This window comes from Neopsephotus bourkii, unplaced genomic scaffold (assembly GCF_033783945.1).
Source record: "Neopsephotus bourkii isolate Nb327-2 ecotype Australia unplaced genomic scaffold, CSIRO-AGI_Nbou_v1 NB_330, whole genome shotgun sequence".
In the NCBI taxonomy this organism is placed as follows: domain Eukaryota; kingdom Metazoa; phylum Chordata; class Aves; order Psittaciformes; family Psittacidae; genus Neopsephotus; species Neopsephotus bourkii.
In genome coordinates this window covers 2093255-2113905 of record NW_026900838.1, presented here as the reverse complement: position 1 = coordinate 2113905, position 20651 = coordinate 2093255, and the positions used below count along the sequence as shown (strand labels likewise).

At 39.6% G+C, this 20651-nt stretch overlaps 1 protein-coding gene across 11 annotated transcripts in view; it reads right to left on the bottom strand.

Moving 5' to 3' along the window:
- Positions 1-20651, bottom strand: part of DST (dystonin) — a 293848-nt gene that overhangs the window by 177960 nt on the left and 95237 nt on the right. For 8 of the 11 annotated variants that reach the window (XM_061347864.1, XM_061347869.1, XM_061347866.1 and 5 more), the window contains 3 exons: positions 6345-6434; positions 3398-3475; positions 814-906 (listed from right to left, as the gene is read on the bottom strand). In XM_061347864.1, coding sequence (XP_061203848.1) covers positions 814-906; positions 3398-3475; positions 6345-6434 — 261 coding nt within the window. Of the gene's footprint in view, positions 1-813; positions 907-3397; positions 3476-5722; positions 5822-6344; positions 6435-20651 lie in introns of all 11 variants that reach the window. The other 3 variants (XM_061347863.1, XM_061347867.1, XM_061347868.1) reach the window with 1 other exon arrangement.

Sequence of the window (20651 nt, the reverse complement as noted above, 5' to 3'; positions counted from 1 at the left end):
GCAAATTAGATTCTAGCTGCCTTTCTGGAGGCTTTTTTAAGAAAAGTTTTCCCAGTCATAAATCCAGTGTGGGATATTCCTAAGTAAACCATGTTTTTTTCTGTATGATCATGTAATTTGTTGATCATTTAAAATGCTTCCACAGCAGGGAGTTCATTGCTAACAATGCTGCAGTCACTAAATGGGAATTATCTGCCATCTGAATTACATCATCTACAGCCACAGCCATTATGAAAGCCTCATTTTGAGGAGCAATTTAACACCACACACTGTAAGGCTGCATTATACTGTACACAATAACACCAGTGTACAACAACCAGAGTGCCACCTAGTGCGACCCACGTTACCATCGCTAGTCTAAAAACAAGTGCTGAAGTGTTATGAACTACTTAAAAAGGATGAGTTGTGCTTGCTAAAATACTCTTATCAGCAGAGAAATTCAGATCCAGAATGAAAAAAAAAAGGTTTAAAACATCTTCATGTATCTTAATACTCATCAAAAGAAGTCTGTAGAATAAAAAAAAAGACAGTTTGTCCAAATGCTGGAATATGTCAGCTGTTGTCCCTAACGACATTCAAAACTGGTTTTTCTTTTCCTCCACAGGCATGACATTAGGAAACAAACAACACCTTCAGACTCAGTTTACATGATGAAATAAGTTATATCATCAAAACCTTCAAATACACATTACAGAAGAGACATAATCTATATTTCTGCATAGTCTATATGAAGCCCTGTCTAAGTTGACACATTCATCATACTCTGCACAAGGATTTCACCAAGAACATACTGTCAAGCAAAACTAGGCTTACCTGAAAGTGCAAAATTATGGTCCATATCAACCCCAAAGTCAATTTGGGATTCCCATCCGTTATGTCATCATTTCTGATGTTAACCAGTTTCACCTGCCATTGTGGAAAGAAACATAGAGAGTTGAAATAAATGCCACAGATACGTAGTGCGTTACACAGGTGTGACTATAAAAGGTACATTAGTCACTGCATGAGCCTACTCTGTTGGGTTTCTTAATTCTCAAAAGCAGAAAGAAATTGCACTCTGGCTGTCAGCAGCCGTCGAGAAATTGTTCTCTCCCACCAACCTGAGAATATGTCTCAGCTGTAACCCCACCAGCAGATCCACTCCCTGTGACAACTACCCTTCACCTCAGTCCTTAACAGAACGAGAAAGGACAACAAGAATACGATGGTCTGTAACTGGTGCATCAATCTCAAGGCAGTGCTCAGACCTGGGAAGCTATCACTGCCTTTATTCCTCCCCCACACTTTCCAGCACCAGAGCAGGGATTCAGCCGCAGAACTGGTTTGCTAAAACACAACAGTCTGGCTTGACAAAACCAAGGATTTAGTATCACATTCAAATAACCAATGGTTTACAATTATTACCACTTCTGCTGCTGTACTCATTCACAGTACTAAAACATGCAATGGTTAACAGGATTAAAACAAAGGCTGAGATTATTGTCACTCCCATAGAATTATTAATCTCAGTCTGGATGTCAGTTTGTCTTATTTTATTAAGTTTAATTTCTCTGTATGTTATTATGTATCCATATAGCCTAGCAAATAAAAATGACTCAGCTAAAAGGCATTTTTTGCTTGTTAGCAAAGTTACATGCATACGCTCTTTAACATATAACCTGCTATCAACTGAACAAGCAAAGGCATGTCCTGCTTTTGATCTGCACACGTAATCTTAATTATTACCGGGGGCAGGTAGAGGACACCACCAAACCAAAAACACTCTTTGGAAGAAAGACAGAATATTCCATGGTCAAAAAAAAAAGAAATTAAAACCAAATCCAAATGTCCTCCTCCCACTGCATTATAAAAACTGTTTGTGTTTGGCAAAACTATCTTGACATATTTGTCAAAACTGTCTTATTTGACATACTTGTCAAATATGTTTTATTTGACAGTCAAACATGGCTTGCCTTTGGGTTTTTTCTTTCCAAGTCAGGCTTCAAAACTGTCAACATATAGGATCTCTCTGCCTTACAATCACAGTAAAGCATTGTGTTTGGAGGTTATACAGCCAACCTGAGCAAGTTACTTTCTAAATACGATTTAGAAACACCTAGCAGGAGGATGAAACCTTTATCAAATGCAAATCCCAGTGGCAACTTGCCAAGACAACCAAAGCCCTACAAGCATTCTGTACAGTGGAGTACAGCCATGTTCACAAAACTGTGAGCTTAAAGAAAGTACAAAAAAAACTCAGATCGCAACCAGTAGCATATGATGGAGACCTGCAGTTCCCAGTAACACATGCACATTCATAAACATGAAGATGACCTGATCCTACATCTGCTGCGTCTTAATACACACCATCTACTGTGCATAAATAAGGCATAGTGCAGCCTGTCCAGAGGTCTCGCTGCATAAAAATGCTGCTGTGACTGGTATTTCAAGTAGCTATCCTTCCACTTCATAGTGTATTTGTTCTGCAGCTCACTTAGGTTAACATGAAAGGTTCGCTTTGAAACCAGCAAAGCAGGATTGAATTCTCAGTGCACACCTAGCCCATCACTGACCCAAAAGACAATTTTACTCAAAATATGAAAAGACATCTGGTTTTATAACCAAATTAAGTGTCTGTTGGTGGTTTGCCACCTCATAGATTTTCAGACCTTTTAAGTAGCAAGTAAAATTTAAAAATAAATAAAAATAACTGATCAGGGAGCAGGTTTCCAGCATGGGTTCATTTGGGTGGGACGGATAGCGAGGTACAGTTTTGCCTTCCATGTTTTAGACATTTTTTACTACTGCCATTTGCAAGGGAGAGAGCAAGAACCCTGTAAATGCTTAAAAGAAATTTAAGAGCAGAAAGACACAGAAACAGAAAACCACCCAGCAATGTGCTTTTCAAGTGTTCGGCTTAAAGCAAATAGAAGTGAAATTCAGCCTGAATCTTCCACAGGTGACTCTGTTGCCTCTCTAGGGCACCAGTTTTTCTTTCATTCAGGATCAAGGCTTGAGAAAGTTTTCCCAAAATAAATATAATCAAAACAAGAAAGTCCCATACAAGGTTCTAGTTGCTTTGAATCTGCATTTTACACTCAAAATTAGGTTGGGAACCAAACCGCATATCAGCTACTGCCTGGGAGCATGGAAGATAGTTAACTTTACTACAAGCAACTCCCAGAGATCTGAACCCACAATTTTCTACTCTTTAGCATCATATACCACATGGAGTGTGTTGATATTATTGCTCAGAGAAGGGTGGTGTAAAGTTACCTTTGTCAAGCATGAGATCAAGCTGAGCCTACTCCAGCAGCTGATTACAGCAAGCATAAAGGACCAAGCAGGAGGCATTTATTTATTTATTAGCCACAGGTAACAAAATTTTCATTGCCATTTATTAAACTTTGCACCATACCTGGCGTTTTTTCAAATAGTCAAGTGCAATTTGGACGTTCTGGAGTCTGTGAAAACGCATCCGACCTTTTTCTCGGGGCTAAAATTGGAAAACAATAGTCGTGAGATTTTCTTGTCACACAAAAGAACAAACAGTCTGATCTAAAAACCGTGTAACACATGTGAAGCTCTGCAGTTTTAATGAAGCCAACACCTTCAGTGTTAAAACGTGCTTTAACTGTATACTTTTTTAAACCGTAGTTGACAATTTTTAGCACAGTGAATGGCAGGAGAGATCAGTGGTCCCAAACTGCAACTTTGATCCATGCAGGCTGATAGCTGTTTCCCTGGCACATTTAAGTACTATTAAGGCTAAGAGGGCTAAAAAAGTCCCTACATAAATCTACCTACAGATGCTAAATTGCCATTTATTATTATAAAAGATTCACAGTGTATTAAGCAAAGCAAAATATAAGTAATGTCATGAACCGTCATTTTGCTCGGGTAAACTCTGTGATGGAAAAGCTTTACCTCTGTATGCAACTTTATGATTTAATGTTGCTTATTTATGGTACAAATGCATAATCATTATGATAGCGATACAACTTTTGTTTAAAGCCTCTAATAAAGAGAATACCTTCCTCAAAACAGAATAATACAACATATACAGCCCTAGAGTGTAAGTTTAAACTCTTGACGTGGGTAGTACATCATAGAGCATGAAAAAAAAGTAGCAAGTCATTCTATTCAAAGCAAAGTCAAAACCAGCAAGAAGAAACTGCAAAATAAGCACGAGTGGTATGTTAATGGAAACATGGCAAAACTGCATGCAATTAGTGTAAAATCACCAAGAAGAAGAATCACACAGAAAAACCATACTTTACTTAGCTGTCACAGATCAGCAATGGGAAAGCAGTTAAATTTATGTCATCACATCCAAATCCTTCTATTATTCTTCCTTATTTCAGATTTTTCACAAACTTTGACAGCAACAAACTGAAGCAGACTATAATTGCTAGGGATCAGCCATGAAAATGAGTATTTCCTCAATCACTACGAAACACACAGACAAGCCCATGCCTTCCTCAACTGCCATTTTTCCCCCCTGTAGAGTACCAAATACTTGCCAAAAGAAAACATGAGAAATAGATTTGAATAAGAAACATAAACTAAGACACAAATGATTTTAATTTCCATTACAGAACCTTCTATTTATAGGCCCTTATTTTTCACACCGATAGCCCAGGATTCAAAGTTCTTCAGTCCTTGCTAACAAGTAGCCTCCCTGGATGGAACAAGGGACTGCAGATCTGGAACTTAGTTTTCCACAACAAAAAGGGTATAATAAATCCCAATCTATGTGTTCAGCTATAGCATCTCAGAGGGGAAATATATTTTTTCTTCTAATGTACAGCTAAAATGCAGCATTTTGAGTTATGTTATGCCCCAGAAAAAAAAGCACACAAATTCCACTGAAATCACAACTGCAACACAACACACAGGGAAGTAAAGAAGGCGCTTGGACCCTATGACAGCAAGTTGCTTTAGCAAATGCTGATAATGCGAGGTCTACAGAGGCATGAAACAGCTCAATTGGACTAACATGCACTCAGCATTTTGCACTTTATAAGTAGGTATTTCCCTTCTGGATGGTTAAAATACAGTGAAAGGATAATTCAGTATTTGTTGCGAGAACGACAAACCCTGCAAACAATCCATATACTTAGTAGCTGCTACACAGCACTGTCATGTAACTTTGACTATCGGCTTTGACAAAAATAGGTATTACACTTGATAAATTCTAAATATATTTGCATATTTGAATTAAAATATATTGAAGTATTATCCAGTATTATGTCAAATACGCCTTGGGTGGAGTACACTGGTGCTTCGAATAAAGAAAAATCAATTTTCTGCCGCTGTCTTCACAAAGAAGAGCCTTCAAGCCTTTGTGCAAATTACTTTTATATGGGCAATACTGTTTGCGAGTGAAAAAAAATAATCTTGGTTTAATGGAATTATGGTATTTCCTTATTTGTTATTAAAAATATTTTTTTCATATCTTGATAATGTTGTCCAGTACACATTTGTGCCATGGTTTTGTACAGTTTAATGAAAGAAAATAAAAGAAATCGTGAACATTTGTGTTTTAGCTGTTCACAGAAAGGCTGAATATAAATTTGTCATTACCATACCTCCATCATAAACATAGGTATCCTGGTCTACCAATGTGAGTTCTTTTGTCCTTCTACAGCACACTACTGCAGCACACAAAACTAAGAATTCACATTAGCAGACACCACACTTCAAACACTACGTTAGTACAGTTATGGGGGTCGGCACCTACCCCCTTATCCTCATCCTCCACATCCTCATGCTGTTCAATTGCGCATGCTTCTGTTGAACTCACCAACCGTAAGGTCTTCAAAAAATCTCGCTCTCTTGGCTAATGAATATAACAAACAGGAGACAGGACAGCAAAAACACAAGATAGACCACAAATGAAAAGAAGAGCATGAAAAGAATAACATAATGAAGAGAACAAATACCAAGCAAGGGAAGTAATGCTCACAAAGAAAGGAAATGACACCTGAGGAGTGTGTTAGACAATTTCAGGGACATTTTATCCTTGTTATTTGTAAGTTACTCCCATTAATGTGAAGGGATATTAAGCATCAAGTACTTGTTAAAAGAAAACTGTAAAGAAAAGGAAGAACAGAAAAAATAGCGCATTACCCTATTAAGAAAGGAAGTCTCACTGACCATAGGAAATACAGAGAACAGATTGCATTTCCCCATAGAATTCACAGTGGAATATTTTACCAACAGAAATACAACTTGTGTCTTTGGTATCAAGTCACATGTTATGGAAAATATCAGAGAAACTGCCTGCAGTTGATACACAGAGTTAAGAGAGCAAATGTTTATGTAACAAACTGGAATCACTGCATTCTGATCAAAAATCTTACCAAGGTGTCTCCAGAAAGGACTTCTAAAAGTGAGATCAAGTTATGTCCATCTCTTAGGTCTTCATACAAGTCATTCACATGTTTTCGAACCTGCACACAAAAATTAAAGATCCTCATATATACTTGAGAATTCACACTCCTATTAACCTGTATCTTTTAATATGCAGATAAACCTCAGATATGCTTCAGAATGGCTTTTTAAATTTATTCTCTTTCATGACAAATTTACAAACCCAAATTAGTTGTAACAGGCACTCACACATTTCCATCACATCTTATTTCATTTTACTGAAAAGAAAAATAGCATGAAGTTATAGGTAATGAATGCATATAGCAATGAAAAAAAATCAGTATCTGACAATTTAGATGATACCAGATACCTACCTATTTTGGCCTAAATAACGATCCCTAAGAGACGACACTAGCTAGATCCTATGAATTATGAAAATATACACTAAATGTACATATTATCAACAGTATGCATGTTCACTGGAGTCAGGCCAAAAGTTAATGCACTTTCTGGCCTTAAACTTATTGCTAATCAAAGCATACCATCTACCAGTTAACATGTTTGGTCACCTCACATTTCCCAGTATTTTGCGCATTTTCCCAATAGCTCACACATCCCCTTTCATTCAGATACACCATACCAAAGAAATACGATGTGAGATTGATCTAGTGAAGCCAAGGACACACACGGCCCTTCCCACAAGCTGTGCCAGTGACAGAGGTTAATGCTCCATACAGCTCAGTAGCACTCTACCACCAGCAGTCACCAACCCAACTGATTCCCTTCTGTGGTACCCCCAAAATAGACAGCCAGCTTTTGCCAGCTGACCTCATTCAACGAGATCAGGTTGAGACGGGTTGGTAACCAGCAGACCCTTGTGAGGCCAACCATTAGGAAAGGAATAGATGTAATGAGAAGCAAGAGAGATGAAAGCACTAGCTTTTCTGACAGGCTCAGCAAAGCTGGGAGATGTCTGTCCACGGGCCAACTACTTGTTTCTTAGCATTAGCTCAAATGCAACTTTATCTGAAATTTCTGTCACAATTTCAGCCAGCTGCTCTTTAAACAAGAAACAAAGGACCTCATTTCTTGGAAGCAGAAAATTTTGACATTCCCACCCAGGGCAGAGGTTGAGGGCTTTCCAGTTACAATTTGATGTAGTTGAGGGCTTTCCAGCTACAACTTAATGTCAGTTCCCTGGGACCAGATCAGAAAACTCTTAAACTTACAGAGCATAAAACATAACATCAGAAACTTCTTCTGACATTACTACCTCTGCCAGGGATGAACTGTATTTCCAATATGAGATCTATGGGACCCTCATCTGACTGCCAACATTTCTGTGTGCATGACAAGGGCAGTAGGAATCAACCCAGATCATCAGGTTCATACAATAGCTCTGTTCACCTGACTTTCGGGGGAATTTTTAGATCCACCCTGTTGAATAAATAACAGTTTCCATACCAGTGAGTAGCTTTATAAATGGCTTTTAGTTCAAGTTCTCTTACTTAAACTTTTAAACAGGAAATTACCCCGCAATCTGTTTTCACAAAGACCATCATCTTAATTGAGAATAACATCAGAGCATATTTATGCTTGTGCTGAAGACTAGCCAGAACAAGTCATCTACAAGACTGTTCCACAAGGAATTACAACAGATATTTTCCAAAACGTTCATACAGACTCTGCATATACACAGTCAAGTTACATACCAGTACTCTTATACACAGCTTCACATGCTCACACATATATGCAAAATAATATAATCTTAACTTAAACTGTGATTAAAAAAAGTATTATAATCCTGTTAACAGCTCATTCAAAAAAAGAAAGAACCAAAAGAAAAATTCTCTGGTAATACCAAAGTATTGTTAAGCTGAGCAAAGAAACAGAACTACATCAGTTGTAGAAAGAAGGAAAAGGGAAGCCATGTAAATATAATTAAAATCCCTGACACGAGACTTGATTATGCTGAACACTTAAAAGATGAAAAACACAAGGGTCTTTAATTTTTAACCCAAAACAACTGTGACTTTTTATTTTGCTATTCAAAGAACTACGTCAAACTGAGTGCCAAACTCTTTCCAACAAAAGCAGGCAAGTTTTCTTTACAATAAAGCCCTACAGATGGTTCCCCACTCCTCCCTGCCCCATCAGCCACAATGTGACATTCTCTACCTCCCATAGGAGAGCAGAATCCCAAGCCAGAGCAGAGCAAGAGCACAGGCTGGTGACCACAGGCATGGGAGGATACTGGGTTAAAGGACAGAGGAAGGGGGTGTACATATAAAAGTCACTGCACCAACACAGCAGAACTATCTGTGCATCACTAAGCCAATGCCTACAACTCTTTTCAACATAGAAGTCACAGGAGTTGCCCAATGTGCAGGTACCTGAATAGTAGGATGAAAAAGTACTACCATTTCTATCTGTCTACTTTTATTTTCCATTAGATGAAGGATAATTTTGTTATCCTGCTGGTCCATCTCTCACAACACACATTTATTGACCTCCTGTTTGTTTCTCATTCTCTGAGGTTTCCAAAGTATTATAGAGACAACCATCTTTCCCAGCTTATCTTTCTAGAAATCACAGATGCTTCAGAGATGAACTCATACTGTGTATGAAGAAGGTGGCATAGAGCTGTCAAAACAAGAAAACCAGCAGTACTCCTTAGATGTCTGTCTTAGATCTTCCATTGTCTGACAAATACCGTGTGAGGATTAATTACATAGGACATACTACATTGGTATGCTGGTACAGGACAATATAACAAGGAATTTCCTCCAATACTTTGAGCAGCAGATGTACACCTAAAAATAAGTATTTGGGCAACTGATGTGCAGCAAGCATGTTCACTAAAAACAGCAGATCACTTATTTTAAAAGGATTATCTTGTGCTTCTCAAGAGACACTACACTTCTCTATACTTGAGAAAAAGCTTGCAAAAATCATTCCTCTCTAGCTAACACTTGGCCAGGTCTTGCCTCTCAACATATATAATGACTTCTTAGATCTTTAAACTCACAAGAAACCAGTATTACTATTTCATCCCTGTTCTGCTGCCACATTCAGGCTCCTTCGGAACATATAGTACCACAAGTACCAGATGCACATGGGAGTGCCTGGATGGATCTGTGGGATCTGCAGAGCCCCATGGCATTTTGCAACAGTTCTTGTGGCTTTACAATAAAATTGCAGATTTGTCAGCCCTACATTTTGTAATGTCCACGTGCAAAGTAGGTTACATGCTGCCTCAGGCAACTTTTTGCAATATGCCCATGTGAGTGTGGTAGCTTTGATAATTTGGGCATGAGAAGAGATTCTTTAAGGAAGACGTGGGAGATACTGCATGGCTGAAGGGCATATGACAAATAACAAGGGAAGCAAAGTGGCTGCATCAGTCAAAAGGAGACAGGGAGAATTTGAAGCACCGTTTCAGAAGTGATTCATCTTCTAATCATCATCCTCTGGCAGGTATATTCTAATGTTTGTGGTAAGGAACTCCCATCTCCCTTGACATGAGCATAAGATATTTTGATATCATGCTTCTCCCATAAAATTAAGCTTTGCAATCTACTGCCTTGGTGAACCTGCACTATCACTAGTAAAAACAGCTTTTAGAACAGTAGCAGCCACAGGGCTGCAGTCTTAACCCCACACAGCAGCATATGAAGCACTTGAGAAACAAAGACTGCGAAGATGGCTGCTGCCTCCCAAAGCTAGCAACCTAACACTCTGCATAACTCGCGTAGTTTTATCATACAGTTCAGCTGACACATCTGGTTGTCCTTACAATCAAGTTGCTATCGGTTCCAACCTCACGTACCATTCCATTCTGCTTCTGCAGTTAAAGCCTGGCTCACCAGGCTTGGCTTCCTCCTCTGCAGGCTGGCATCACAGCAAATCTGTCACCACTACCTTCAGTCTGCCTGGGACTCCTTTCCACTGACAAAGAACAAAGACATGATTCAGCTGCCTGGGCACACAGCTTTAGGGCTGCTTTATGCTTACGGAGTATGCCATTTGGCCTCCACTTGCTTCTCCAGAAGCATGAAGGCTTGCTAAAGTCCTGCTGGCCAGCTCCCCACCCATGTCTGTCCTGATTACCCTTACACATCAAAACCAGCCCTAGATGTCCATATTTAGGGAACTGAACCTGCACAGTGATCTCTATTTTTGCCATGGGTCACAGCAAATAGCAAGCCATCTTCCACAGCAAGCTTGTTTCTTATAATTTTTCTTGCTATTATTAGTTGTCTTGTGCTGATACTGGAACAAAATCTAGAGTTTTATACAATAAAACCACAGGCTTCTTATTATTGTATGGCTAAAAGGAGATGGACGGTCCCTTCTGATTCTGCAAACAAAACCAGCTTGGTATTGGAAAGGATAGAGAGAAGACACACAGGCTGGAGTAAAGTAGGAAGGTTGCTCTCTCCAACACTTTCATACATCAACTAGGGCCTGTTGTGACAGTACAAGAGGTGTTTTAAACTAAAAGAGAGCAAATTTAGATTAGATAGAAAGAATAAACATTTATTTTTTTTTTTTTTGCAGTGAGGGTGGTGGAACACTGGAGTAGGTTGCCCAGAGAGGTGGTAGATCCCCCATCCCTGGAAACAGTTTGTGCTGGGCTCTGAGCAACCCTAGTTGAAGATGTCTGCTCATTTCAGGGGTGTTAAATGGGATGACCTTTAAATGTCTCTTCCAGCCCAAACTAGTTTATGATTCTATGGTAACACAGAAGAATCACAAACTTTCCTTATTCAGGAGTAAATGTGGCAGGAAGATAGGGTTGTGGCCCTTTCTGTGTATACGGCAGTGCACACCCAGCATACATGTAGAAAGACCTCACCGAGATTCATGGTGGCATACTGCATGTTCCAGACCATTACCTAAAATGCAAGGGACCACCTTCTGGACTGAAATAGTGGAGGAAGGAGCAGAAACAAACATTAATGTGCTGCAGAATCTGAAGTCAGCTAAAAGGGAAGGAGAAAATATATAATTAGATCATTAGAAGCAGGAATAACTAGAAGCAACTCCCATGTACCGGAGGCCACCAGGAACTCCCTGAGGGAGGTGAGGCAACCCCTGTGGCAGGCTGCAGGGCTCAGAAACAAGGAAGAGTTTTGTGCTCACACACTTGCAAAATTATCCATATTTACAGGGTGAGGAAAGCAGACTATTGTAATCAACAACCTTTCTTAAAACATCAGGAGTTTCCTTACCTACATTATAATTAAGCTGAACTGATCATTATGAGAACATGCCAAATTAGACTTTTCCATACAGTTTCCAGAACAGGAAAAAGAAGAAAGAAATCTGATTCACATTTATTTTGAATAACTGATATTCAGCTGACAAGCCTTTATAAAATCAGTGGCATCCCCAGGCATTAACAAGAATTACAATATTATGGATCCAACAGAGGCTTTTTCAGACCACATTGCCTGGGAAAGTCTTTTCAAGTACCGCTCTCCTCTCTTCTGGAAGCAAAGTTAATTAAATGCCTAGCACACACATAAAGCATTACTGCTTTTCCAGAGGAAAACGGGCCAGGGCTCAAAAGTTAGAACTGTAAGGGGTGTGTTTGGGAAAAAAGAGTCAGGCCTTAATTACCACCGAGGTCACTGATAAGTCCAAGCGGCAGCTGGCACAAGGCCACCGTGAGCTGCACAATAAACTTCAAGTTTATTCTTCAAGAACCTCATTCAATGTCTATGGAAAAAAGATCCTTTAAGACTCCCATTCACTTCAGCTGCAGTAAAAAGCTTTTCTTCAAGATAATAGACACAGATAGTTAAGAGCTCCTATAATTACACTGTTCCACAGAAAATGCTATCAGCATTAAGACTGCTGAAAAACTCCTGTGGCTACTGTATGAGGTCCTGACATTCTGATGAGTTTCCCTAGTGTTTCAGCTTCCTAAAAATGTACTTAAGCTTGTTTTTAAAGGACAAATTGTCTTAAAAGCTTTACGCGTGAGGAAACAGTTTTCTTTCGGTTTTGAAAATGTGTATGGTTTAGTCCTTTCACCTTTGAAAATTAAGGAATCACAGCAGCAGTTTAGCTGCATGAAAACAAATAATACTATGCCACAAGAACAAAAAAACCCCAAAATCTCATATGAGAAGCTGTATTTATGTACAAAAAATGCTAACATATACAGCATGATTTATGAGAAACACTCCAAAATTCTGAGCAGGCTGTAACAAATCCATGCAGCATGTAATTGTCAAAATATCACGTTTGTCAAAACATTCCCACATGACTGATCCACCAAGCACTGCTGCTTCTTCAGACATCTTCAAGACTACTTATTTTGCTCTTCACATTTCTTAGATTCCCCCATGTAAAGTACACAAGCATTGATTGATAATGCTGCAGGGCCACTCCACCTTAGGTAACTTCCATCCCGACAGGCTGTGAGGCACAGCAAGGCACTGGGCTGCAGTGCATGGCCAGCCAAGAGATCAGGGAGCATGCAGATTGACATCCTCGGTTACATGCAGATTGACATCCTCTCCCTAAATCTCTCATGTTCTTTAATCTCCTTACTTTTAACCCAAATTTATTTTGGAGGAGTGAGGAGGGGAACAAACTCCAAAGGCACACACCCTGGTTACGATTATTGCTTTTCACTGAATCCTATGATAAACTTCACCCATTCTGTTAAAAATAAACAAGCACACAAGCTCTGGCAGGATCTGACCACTGGGTAAGCCGGTGGCAGAGACTCCCGGGCACAGCTTTCCCTAGGGTCAGGTAGAGCACAGGCAGCCTGAGTGCTGGGCTGCAGATGGCGCTGTTCCCCAGCTCCATGCTGGCACACTCCAGCACTGGACGTCCACTGCCCAGGACACACAGGCTTGCTTCCCCCAGCCCAACAGCACAGGCCCGCAGCCAGGGCTGGAAGAGAGAGGGCACAAGGGGAAAAACTTGTGCCAAGTCTCTTCTGTGCGCCTGTTCACTTTCAAGCAAACTCTGGCAAATCTAGTTTTAGGTCCAGTGATCCAAAACTCACTTTCACTCTTTTCTTTTGCTTGCCAGTCTAATAAGCCACTCTGCAGGAAACATTTCTTGTGATTCTCTGAAAATAAATAGTTCTTTATTTCATACTCAGGAGTCATTTTCTAGCTGTTTAATTTTGTCCCTAAGTATTAATTCTCCTAAACAGTAGACACAGCTAATGCTACTCATTTAATTTCGTAACATAACTGTATGATATCAAGTACTTTCACTAACTCACGTTTAAACAAGTCTCCTGTACCAAGTGAGTTCAATGCCACTGATCTTGCTTTAAAACAGATGTTTTCTAACTGAAGATTCACCCTTTATTACATCCTTGGAGTCATCCTTCACTTTCTGATGTGACCAATGCTCAACACTTGATTAGCAGAAGAACTTTACGGTTTTAATATCCTTTGTGTTTTCCACCCCTCTACAGCCCTGTCCTTGCACCTGAAAGCTTGGATGAGTCATATTTTTATCTTTATATTAATCTTCATGTTCCTTGCAGACAACTTCACCATCCAATTAATCCATTGCTTTTGCATACTCCATTTTGCATTCTGCCCCGGCTTTCAATTATTTCACATATCTCTAGATAACTTTTAATAATCACAAAAAAGATACTTGTATAGCTTTGAGGTAAATATACTGTTGCTCAAATAAATAAAAAAGACCATTTCTAAATCTTGGCCTAACATTTTTTCTTATTATCTTCCTTTATTTGGTTACAGAAAAAATTCCAATATTCTCCTAATCCCCAAATCAACAAGTATGCAAGCTCGTACATAATCTTACATATATAGCGAACAGTAGGACATAAACATGTGCATCCTTGAATCCTATTTTGGATATTGGTAGCTGTGCAATATCTGAAATACCATTATTGTACAGAACAAGCTTAACCAAGCATCCTAAATGTCAAAAAAATCCTTCTTTCTATCTCCTATGGAAAAATAAGTCTTGTTTCTATTCCAGCTCACACATCTCCAATCTTTTTGAAGAATGGGCTGAAAGGTTCTCTCCAACCAACACTGGTCCAGCCACTCAGAATTTTTCCAGAGGTCCATTCTGCTTATCATCATCATCATCATCATCACAGCAGTACCTTCGCTGGTTTTAACACTTGCACAGACTTGGCCAGCTGCCTGTAAACTTTCTATGTTGGGATCAGCAAATCCATCTGAGTGCAGCCCATGACGCATAAATTCACAAGCTCCGCAGAAATGGGTACCTAACATAAAATGGACATCTACTCCATTATTGCTACAATTTAAAGTCCTAAAATGTTAAAGTTATAGAGATGTCCAGCCAGCTTTAATATCTACTTCACCAAATCAACCAAATCATCATCATTATATGGACAGCTCTCACTGAGCATGAAAGAGAGATGCTACATATGCGACATATGTCATGGGAGGCCCCATGCGACTCCACACGTTGCTCCCGCCCATTAACATTTCTTGCAACAGTTGTGATTTTAATGCCCAGCATATCCATCTCTCTTGCCTCTTTTGTACCTCAGAATCCCTTTATGATTTCTCCTCAGTGCAGTAAACTCTGTTCAGATCCATTTGTGTAGAAGACTAAAGATATTTTTAAATATCATAGAAAAAATAAAAAACCCACAAAAAAAACAAAAAAACCAACCAAAGGTCGTTATAAAACCCTCTCAACATCTCTATCGTATTTTTTAGTTCACAACCTGCTTAAAGCCTCACTTGTGACATTTATTCTGTGCTATTTTAAAAATATTATACTTAGAAAGGCTTAAATGTTGGCTATGTAGTCTTCATTAATCTGTATTTATGCCTTCCTAAGCTTGACATTACATGGCAGCCCACTGAAAGACTGCATTCTCACTGGAATTGTAGGATGATGCAGATGGAAATCATTAATTCAATGAAAATAAAACCTTTAGTAAAAAACTTGGCAGTGACCAGTGCTAAGACTCCAAAGTTGAATATTATTTTGCCAGAGAATGCTGGGTCTTATAAGGCTGTCACAGAGTAATACAACTGTAAGGTTAAAAAGGACTGAAAAGATCACCTCATCTGACCCAGTTCAGTGGAGAAATGGAGTTTGGCTATAACATGCCAGAGATGCTTTTTTAAATATTCTTGCCAATTGAAAGGAATTGCTTTGCCCCACTTCCTTGCTTTTCACAGAGGGGGATTTTTCCTTGCTAATCTTCAACCTAATCTTCTTCTGTAAACTAAATTGAATTTTTTGTTGTCTCTCCCCTTAGAGCCTGACCTCAGAAAATACTTGCTCACCAGAATCTGCACACCACCTTTTACATCCTGAGGACACATTATCACGCCTCCCTTCAGTCTTCTCTGATTTCAGACTAAACAAACTTAAAATATCACAACCTGGCCTTGATCTCCGAGAAAACTTACTTCTAAGTGCTTTAGTACAGGCGGCTATAAAGCTCTTATCATCACAAAGATCTGGAGTGGCACAGCCAGGTGGAGTTTCACAATCATGTGCCCACAAGCACACTCATGTATCCAGGGCAAGGCAGAATTACAAGATGTCTCCTTGCCCCCTAAGCACCATGCTGGCCCACAGGCAGAGTACAGAGCTCATCTGTAGTTTCTGGAGCTCCCTGGGCACAAGCAAATGCAGCCCAGTGCAGACTATGGACCCTCTAAAATTGGTGATAGGGCAATGGTGACATTTGTTGACAACATGACAAAAGGCCTGAGCCAGAGAAAAGTACAGCCACAGTGTTAGAGAAGCACGGGTATCACTACAAGGATGAAGTGATAGAGCTCAAATCCTCACTTGAAAGTGCAGCACAGCCAGGGCAGCAGGTGCTTGGATGCCATCTCTGCATGGAAGGGAGATGGGTCACTGTTCACAGCATCAGCCTCCCAGAGCCAGATGCTGCCGCTGCAGCACCTGATTGATGGCAGCCACAACAGCAGCCACAGCCAATAGCACTGGCTCTTCCTAGTGCCAGTCTAGCTGCAGCTATTACTGATGGCAATATCCAAGCACAGTGTATCTGTAATCACTTCGTTCAGACTTTCTGAAAGTAAAGAATAATGCTAATAAGGGTACATGTGGCAGCATGTCAAAAAATGTAGATACACCATGTAGACAGCTTCCACTTCATCTGCCTGCTTTCAAAGACCAGCTGTTCCACTATCTTCCTAGGAAGAGAAATTACCCTGTGAGGTCTGTAACTCCCTGTTCTTTTCTTCTGCTTGGGAGGGAAGTATTATTCTTACCGTAACTGCAGACTCCTACGAGTCCCCTGCCCTCTCTGAATTCTTACACAGAATGATAAAGTGTTATAAATCATTTCAATTAGTTCCCAAGTACTGGATGAATAAAGCTGTACAACTAGAAAGCACATAACTTATCTGAATATTCTTCCAGCTGCTTTTTCCTTATCTGAATTACACCCTTGTTCCATTAAAAACTGTTCCATCAAGTCAGTATTTTGTAGACTGAAGAGGCTGGAATAATTCAAACTTTTCCACAGCATTCAAAACTATTTCTTTTTTTTTTTTTTTCCATTGGTAACACATCCATACTTCTCCTTACTTCTTCATATTCTGACATAATTACAGAACCTTTCTCCTGTAAACTCTTATGTCACATTGTAACTCCTTCTAGACCTTTTTCTTGTCTGATCTAAAGTTATTATGCTTTACTAATTCCTTTATATTAATCTTTAGTCCTGATGCCCTTATTTCCACTTCTTGTATGGCTCCTTTGTAATTTCACACATCTCTGAAAAGCAGCAGTATATTCTATATGATACCTCCTATCTGTCCTGCCGGTCTGCAGCCTGCCTTTGTACCTCCAACACAAATGCTTTCAATGACTGCCAGATCTCCTGCATTCCTCCCTCTCCTCGATAATTTCTGAGGAAGACCATACCTATTGCTTTCCCCAACTCCGCTGTTTAGAAGTTCACTGTCCTCTTTTTACTTCTCCTTTCTGTGTTGAGAGGTGAGCCAGGGAGTTTGCAATCACTTGCTGTTAAGTTACCTTCTCTTTCTAAATTTTGAAGCAGTCCCTCCGAATCAGTCCAGACCTAACTGAACAGCAGCTTTGCTAGTGACTTGCTGAAGGTCTCTTTGGGCTGGCACTCCTCTCACAAGACACACGTCCACACCAGAGGCAGCCACCCCAACTGCTGCAGCCAGCAGGGAACAGAATGGCAAGTGTGCCCTGAGCTGGTTTGCACACCTGCTTGGGGATGAGCTGAACTGTGCCAACACAAATGCTCTTCTTGCATAGGCTACTGAGAGCACCTTTGTAGGTGTTCAGATGCAGATCTCCACATCTGCTCATCCTGTCAGTTATGACGATGAATGGTTTTTCCCACTGCTATACTGTCCTGTCCTTCGTTTAATGACCAAAAATACGTGCTGTCAAATATAACTTATCAGGGATGAAGTTTAAAGTTGTTCAAAGTATGCAAATATAATGCTCACAACATCAAACTCACCTAATAAAATGAGCTTTCGCAGCTTAAAGCTATAGGAATACACTAACTCTGACCAAAGACAATATACTCTACACATGCCTAAAACAGGTAAAATATAAGGCTGGCAGATACGTGATTCTGGTTACTGTCAAGGCACTCTAGGTAGAGGAGAAGTTTAAACGTTATGTTACCATCTTTAAATTTCCCTGTTCACAAGCACCTTAAAAGCCTTTAAGAGATAACACACACTTCTTTATAGGAAAAGCATGTTTATTCTGATGCCTTCTTAGATCCTCATGCAGTCACACATATATGTTACTTCCAGGCAAGCCTACTACCTTCCCAAATTATAGGAAATACTGCCATAGATCAAAATATTTAGGTAATATTCATATGTTTGAAGTTGCTCAGTGTGTGTAGTCCACATACTGGGGCAAATACTACTTCCACTGGAGCCAATGGCACAGTTACATTGGCCCCATGAGAGCTAGATCAAGCCATAGGATTTCTAAACTGATATATAAAGGATTATTATGTACAGATACATCAAAAGTATATAGATAAAAAATAATTCCATGCATAATTTAACAGTTCACTAAAAAGCCCACACTTAATTGCCAGTGGTAGAATTTTATCTCTTGTGATTTCTTAGGAATAAATAACATTAAATAAATTCTATGGTGAGAGTTAATTTTAAACAATGAACCCACAAAAAGAGAATGAATTAATATATTAATATATTAGTCTGATATAGGAAACATACTGATCCTAGAGGTTCTATTTCATCATACAGTAATCTCATTACTTAATTCTCCTTATGATCACTCTTTCATATATGAGCACCTATATAAAACAGTTTAAAAAACAACTCACAATGAAAGGGATCATAAAAGCATGCACTCAACTGGTTCTGTAGTGCTGTGTGCTATAAAAACATCAAGGCACCCAAGCTATAATATATTTCATACATATTTAATTTACTGTTTTCAATTATTTTCTTTCCTGCCCTCAATTAGACATGAAGTCTGAATGCATTAAAGGGGATCAAATAAACCTGAAATCTGTGGCACACTTTTTATTGACTTGGATTTATTTGCTTGCAAAGAGATTTTTCTGATGCAGTTTTTCACTAGCCTGTAAAGATTTGTACAATATACTCCTCTTTTTCAGCCTTAACTTATGGTATTCTGTCACTACTTTTCCTCCCCATCCCCTGGTTACCTTCTCCCCTCTTCTAAACTCTGATTAAACACTAGAAAAGTCCTGAGTTTGCTTGCTGATCTGCTTTGTAAACTGCTTTTGCTACAAGTTTACACTAAGCAGATGAAAGATTCTGTGTGGTTTACTTCCAGGTAGATGATCTTTGAAAACTCTGTACACAGTGAAGAATGAATGAGCTACAACAGTGCATATTTCCAGGGATAACAACAAAACCATTTACTTCAGTTACAAGTTTCTTCAAGAGTTTTATTTTATTTTTTGGAAAAGGCAAGTGTCTAAAAAAAAAAAAAACCTTCAGGACCTTTCAAGAATAGCCCTGAACATGCAACAGGAAAAACATTCAGGAGAAAAACTGAAATATTCGTCTGCCTACTGAGCAGACAATAGGCCTTACTGAACAATTGGAAAACAAAAGAGAGGAGGAAATACTGCTACTTCAGCTGCAGCCAATGCCTAAAGCAAGCTGCGTGGCATGTTGGAAGAGGGATTTTTTACAGGACTCACTCCCAACAGACTGCAGCAGCTGTCGCAATTAACCAGGACGAATACATAGAAGACTCATTTAGATGCAAGAGCACAGCAAGCAATCTTCCTTTTATTTTCCTAAACGGGGGGGGGGGGGGGGAACCAACCCAAAACCCAACCCAAAACATGCTTTTTCCAAGTATGTTTCGAAAATTCAAGGCGTTAGATGGAGATTTTTTTTTTAATGTCACTACCACTGACTAACACCAAGTGCCTCAGCCCTCAAAATAAGCATGGAGCTAAAAAGTGTTCTTTTCTAAAAGACAAGGAGGTGGGGAATTTTAAATAAATTAACTGTGTGGCTAAAAAGAAGATACTGCAGAGAAGTGCTGTCTAGAACGATAACCATTAGTGTCAGTAAAGTGCCAGCTTTCAGCAAGGGAGTGACTGTGCTGTATCAGGAATGTCCCTCTGCCGTTAAGGGCATACCTGAACATTTCACAAAGCAATCGACCTAAGCAGCCATTTACAAACCATGTGCTGCCTGAAGGACGCACAGGAATCAATAACTTCAGGTTTCTACTCTGAATTATTCATTCAGCCTTTGCACAACAAAAAGCTGCACTCTCTCACCGTCTCTAATGGACAATCACTGCAACACAGTACATGATTTTGAACACAGCTTTAAAACAATACTTTTAAAACTATTTTGTCCTGCTACTTGTAAAAGCCTTCTTGCTCGTAAGACCTTTAGAAGTGACTTCTGGAATAACTACTGACTGTGCAAGGATGCTGCCCATTGCTCCTATCTCCAGGGCGTTTCTTCTAAGGTCCAGCCAGTCAAGGGTCTCAAGCCAATCTGCACTACGCTGGGCACTTGGTGATGGGGCTTCCTGCCAGTGCCAGTGGTGAGGACAGCCCTTCCTCTCCAGAGAGCTGCTCCAACATCCCAAGGGCCCATATAGCTGCTCAAAAGTCAGTTAAGAGGCTCTCTACAATCTTTTTCCATGAAAAAGAAGAAATGCTTTCCCTTGGAGATAAGATACCTGGTTGTTCACAGTATTTTCCCAACAGAGTGCTAATCTTGCCAGTTCCTGTTTGCCTTGCCTTTAGCCCTACCTTCTATACATCATAACTTCTGATAAAC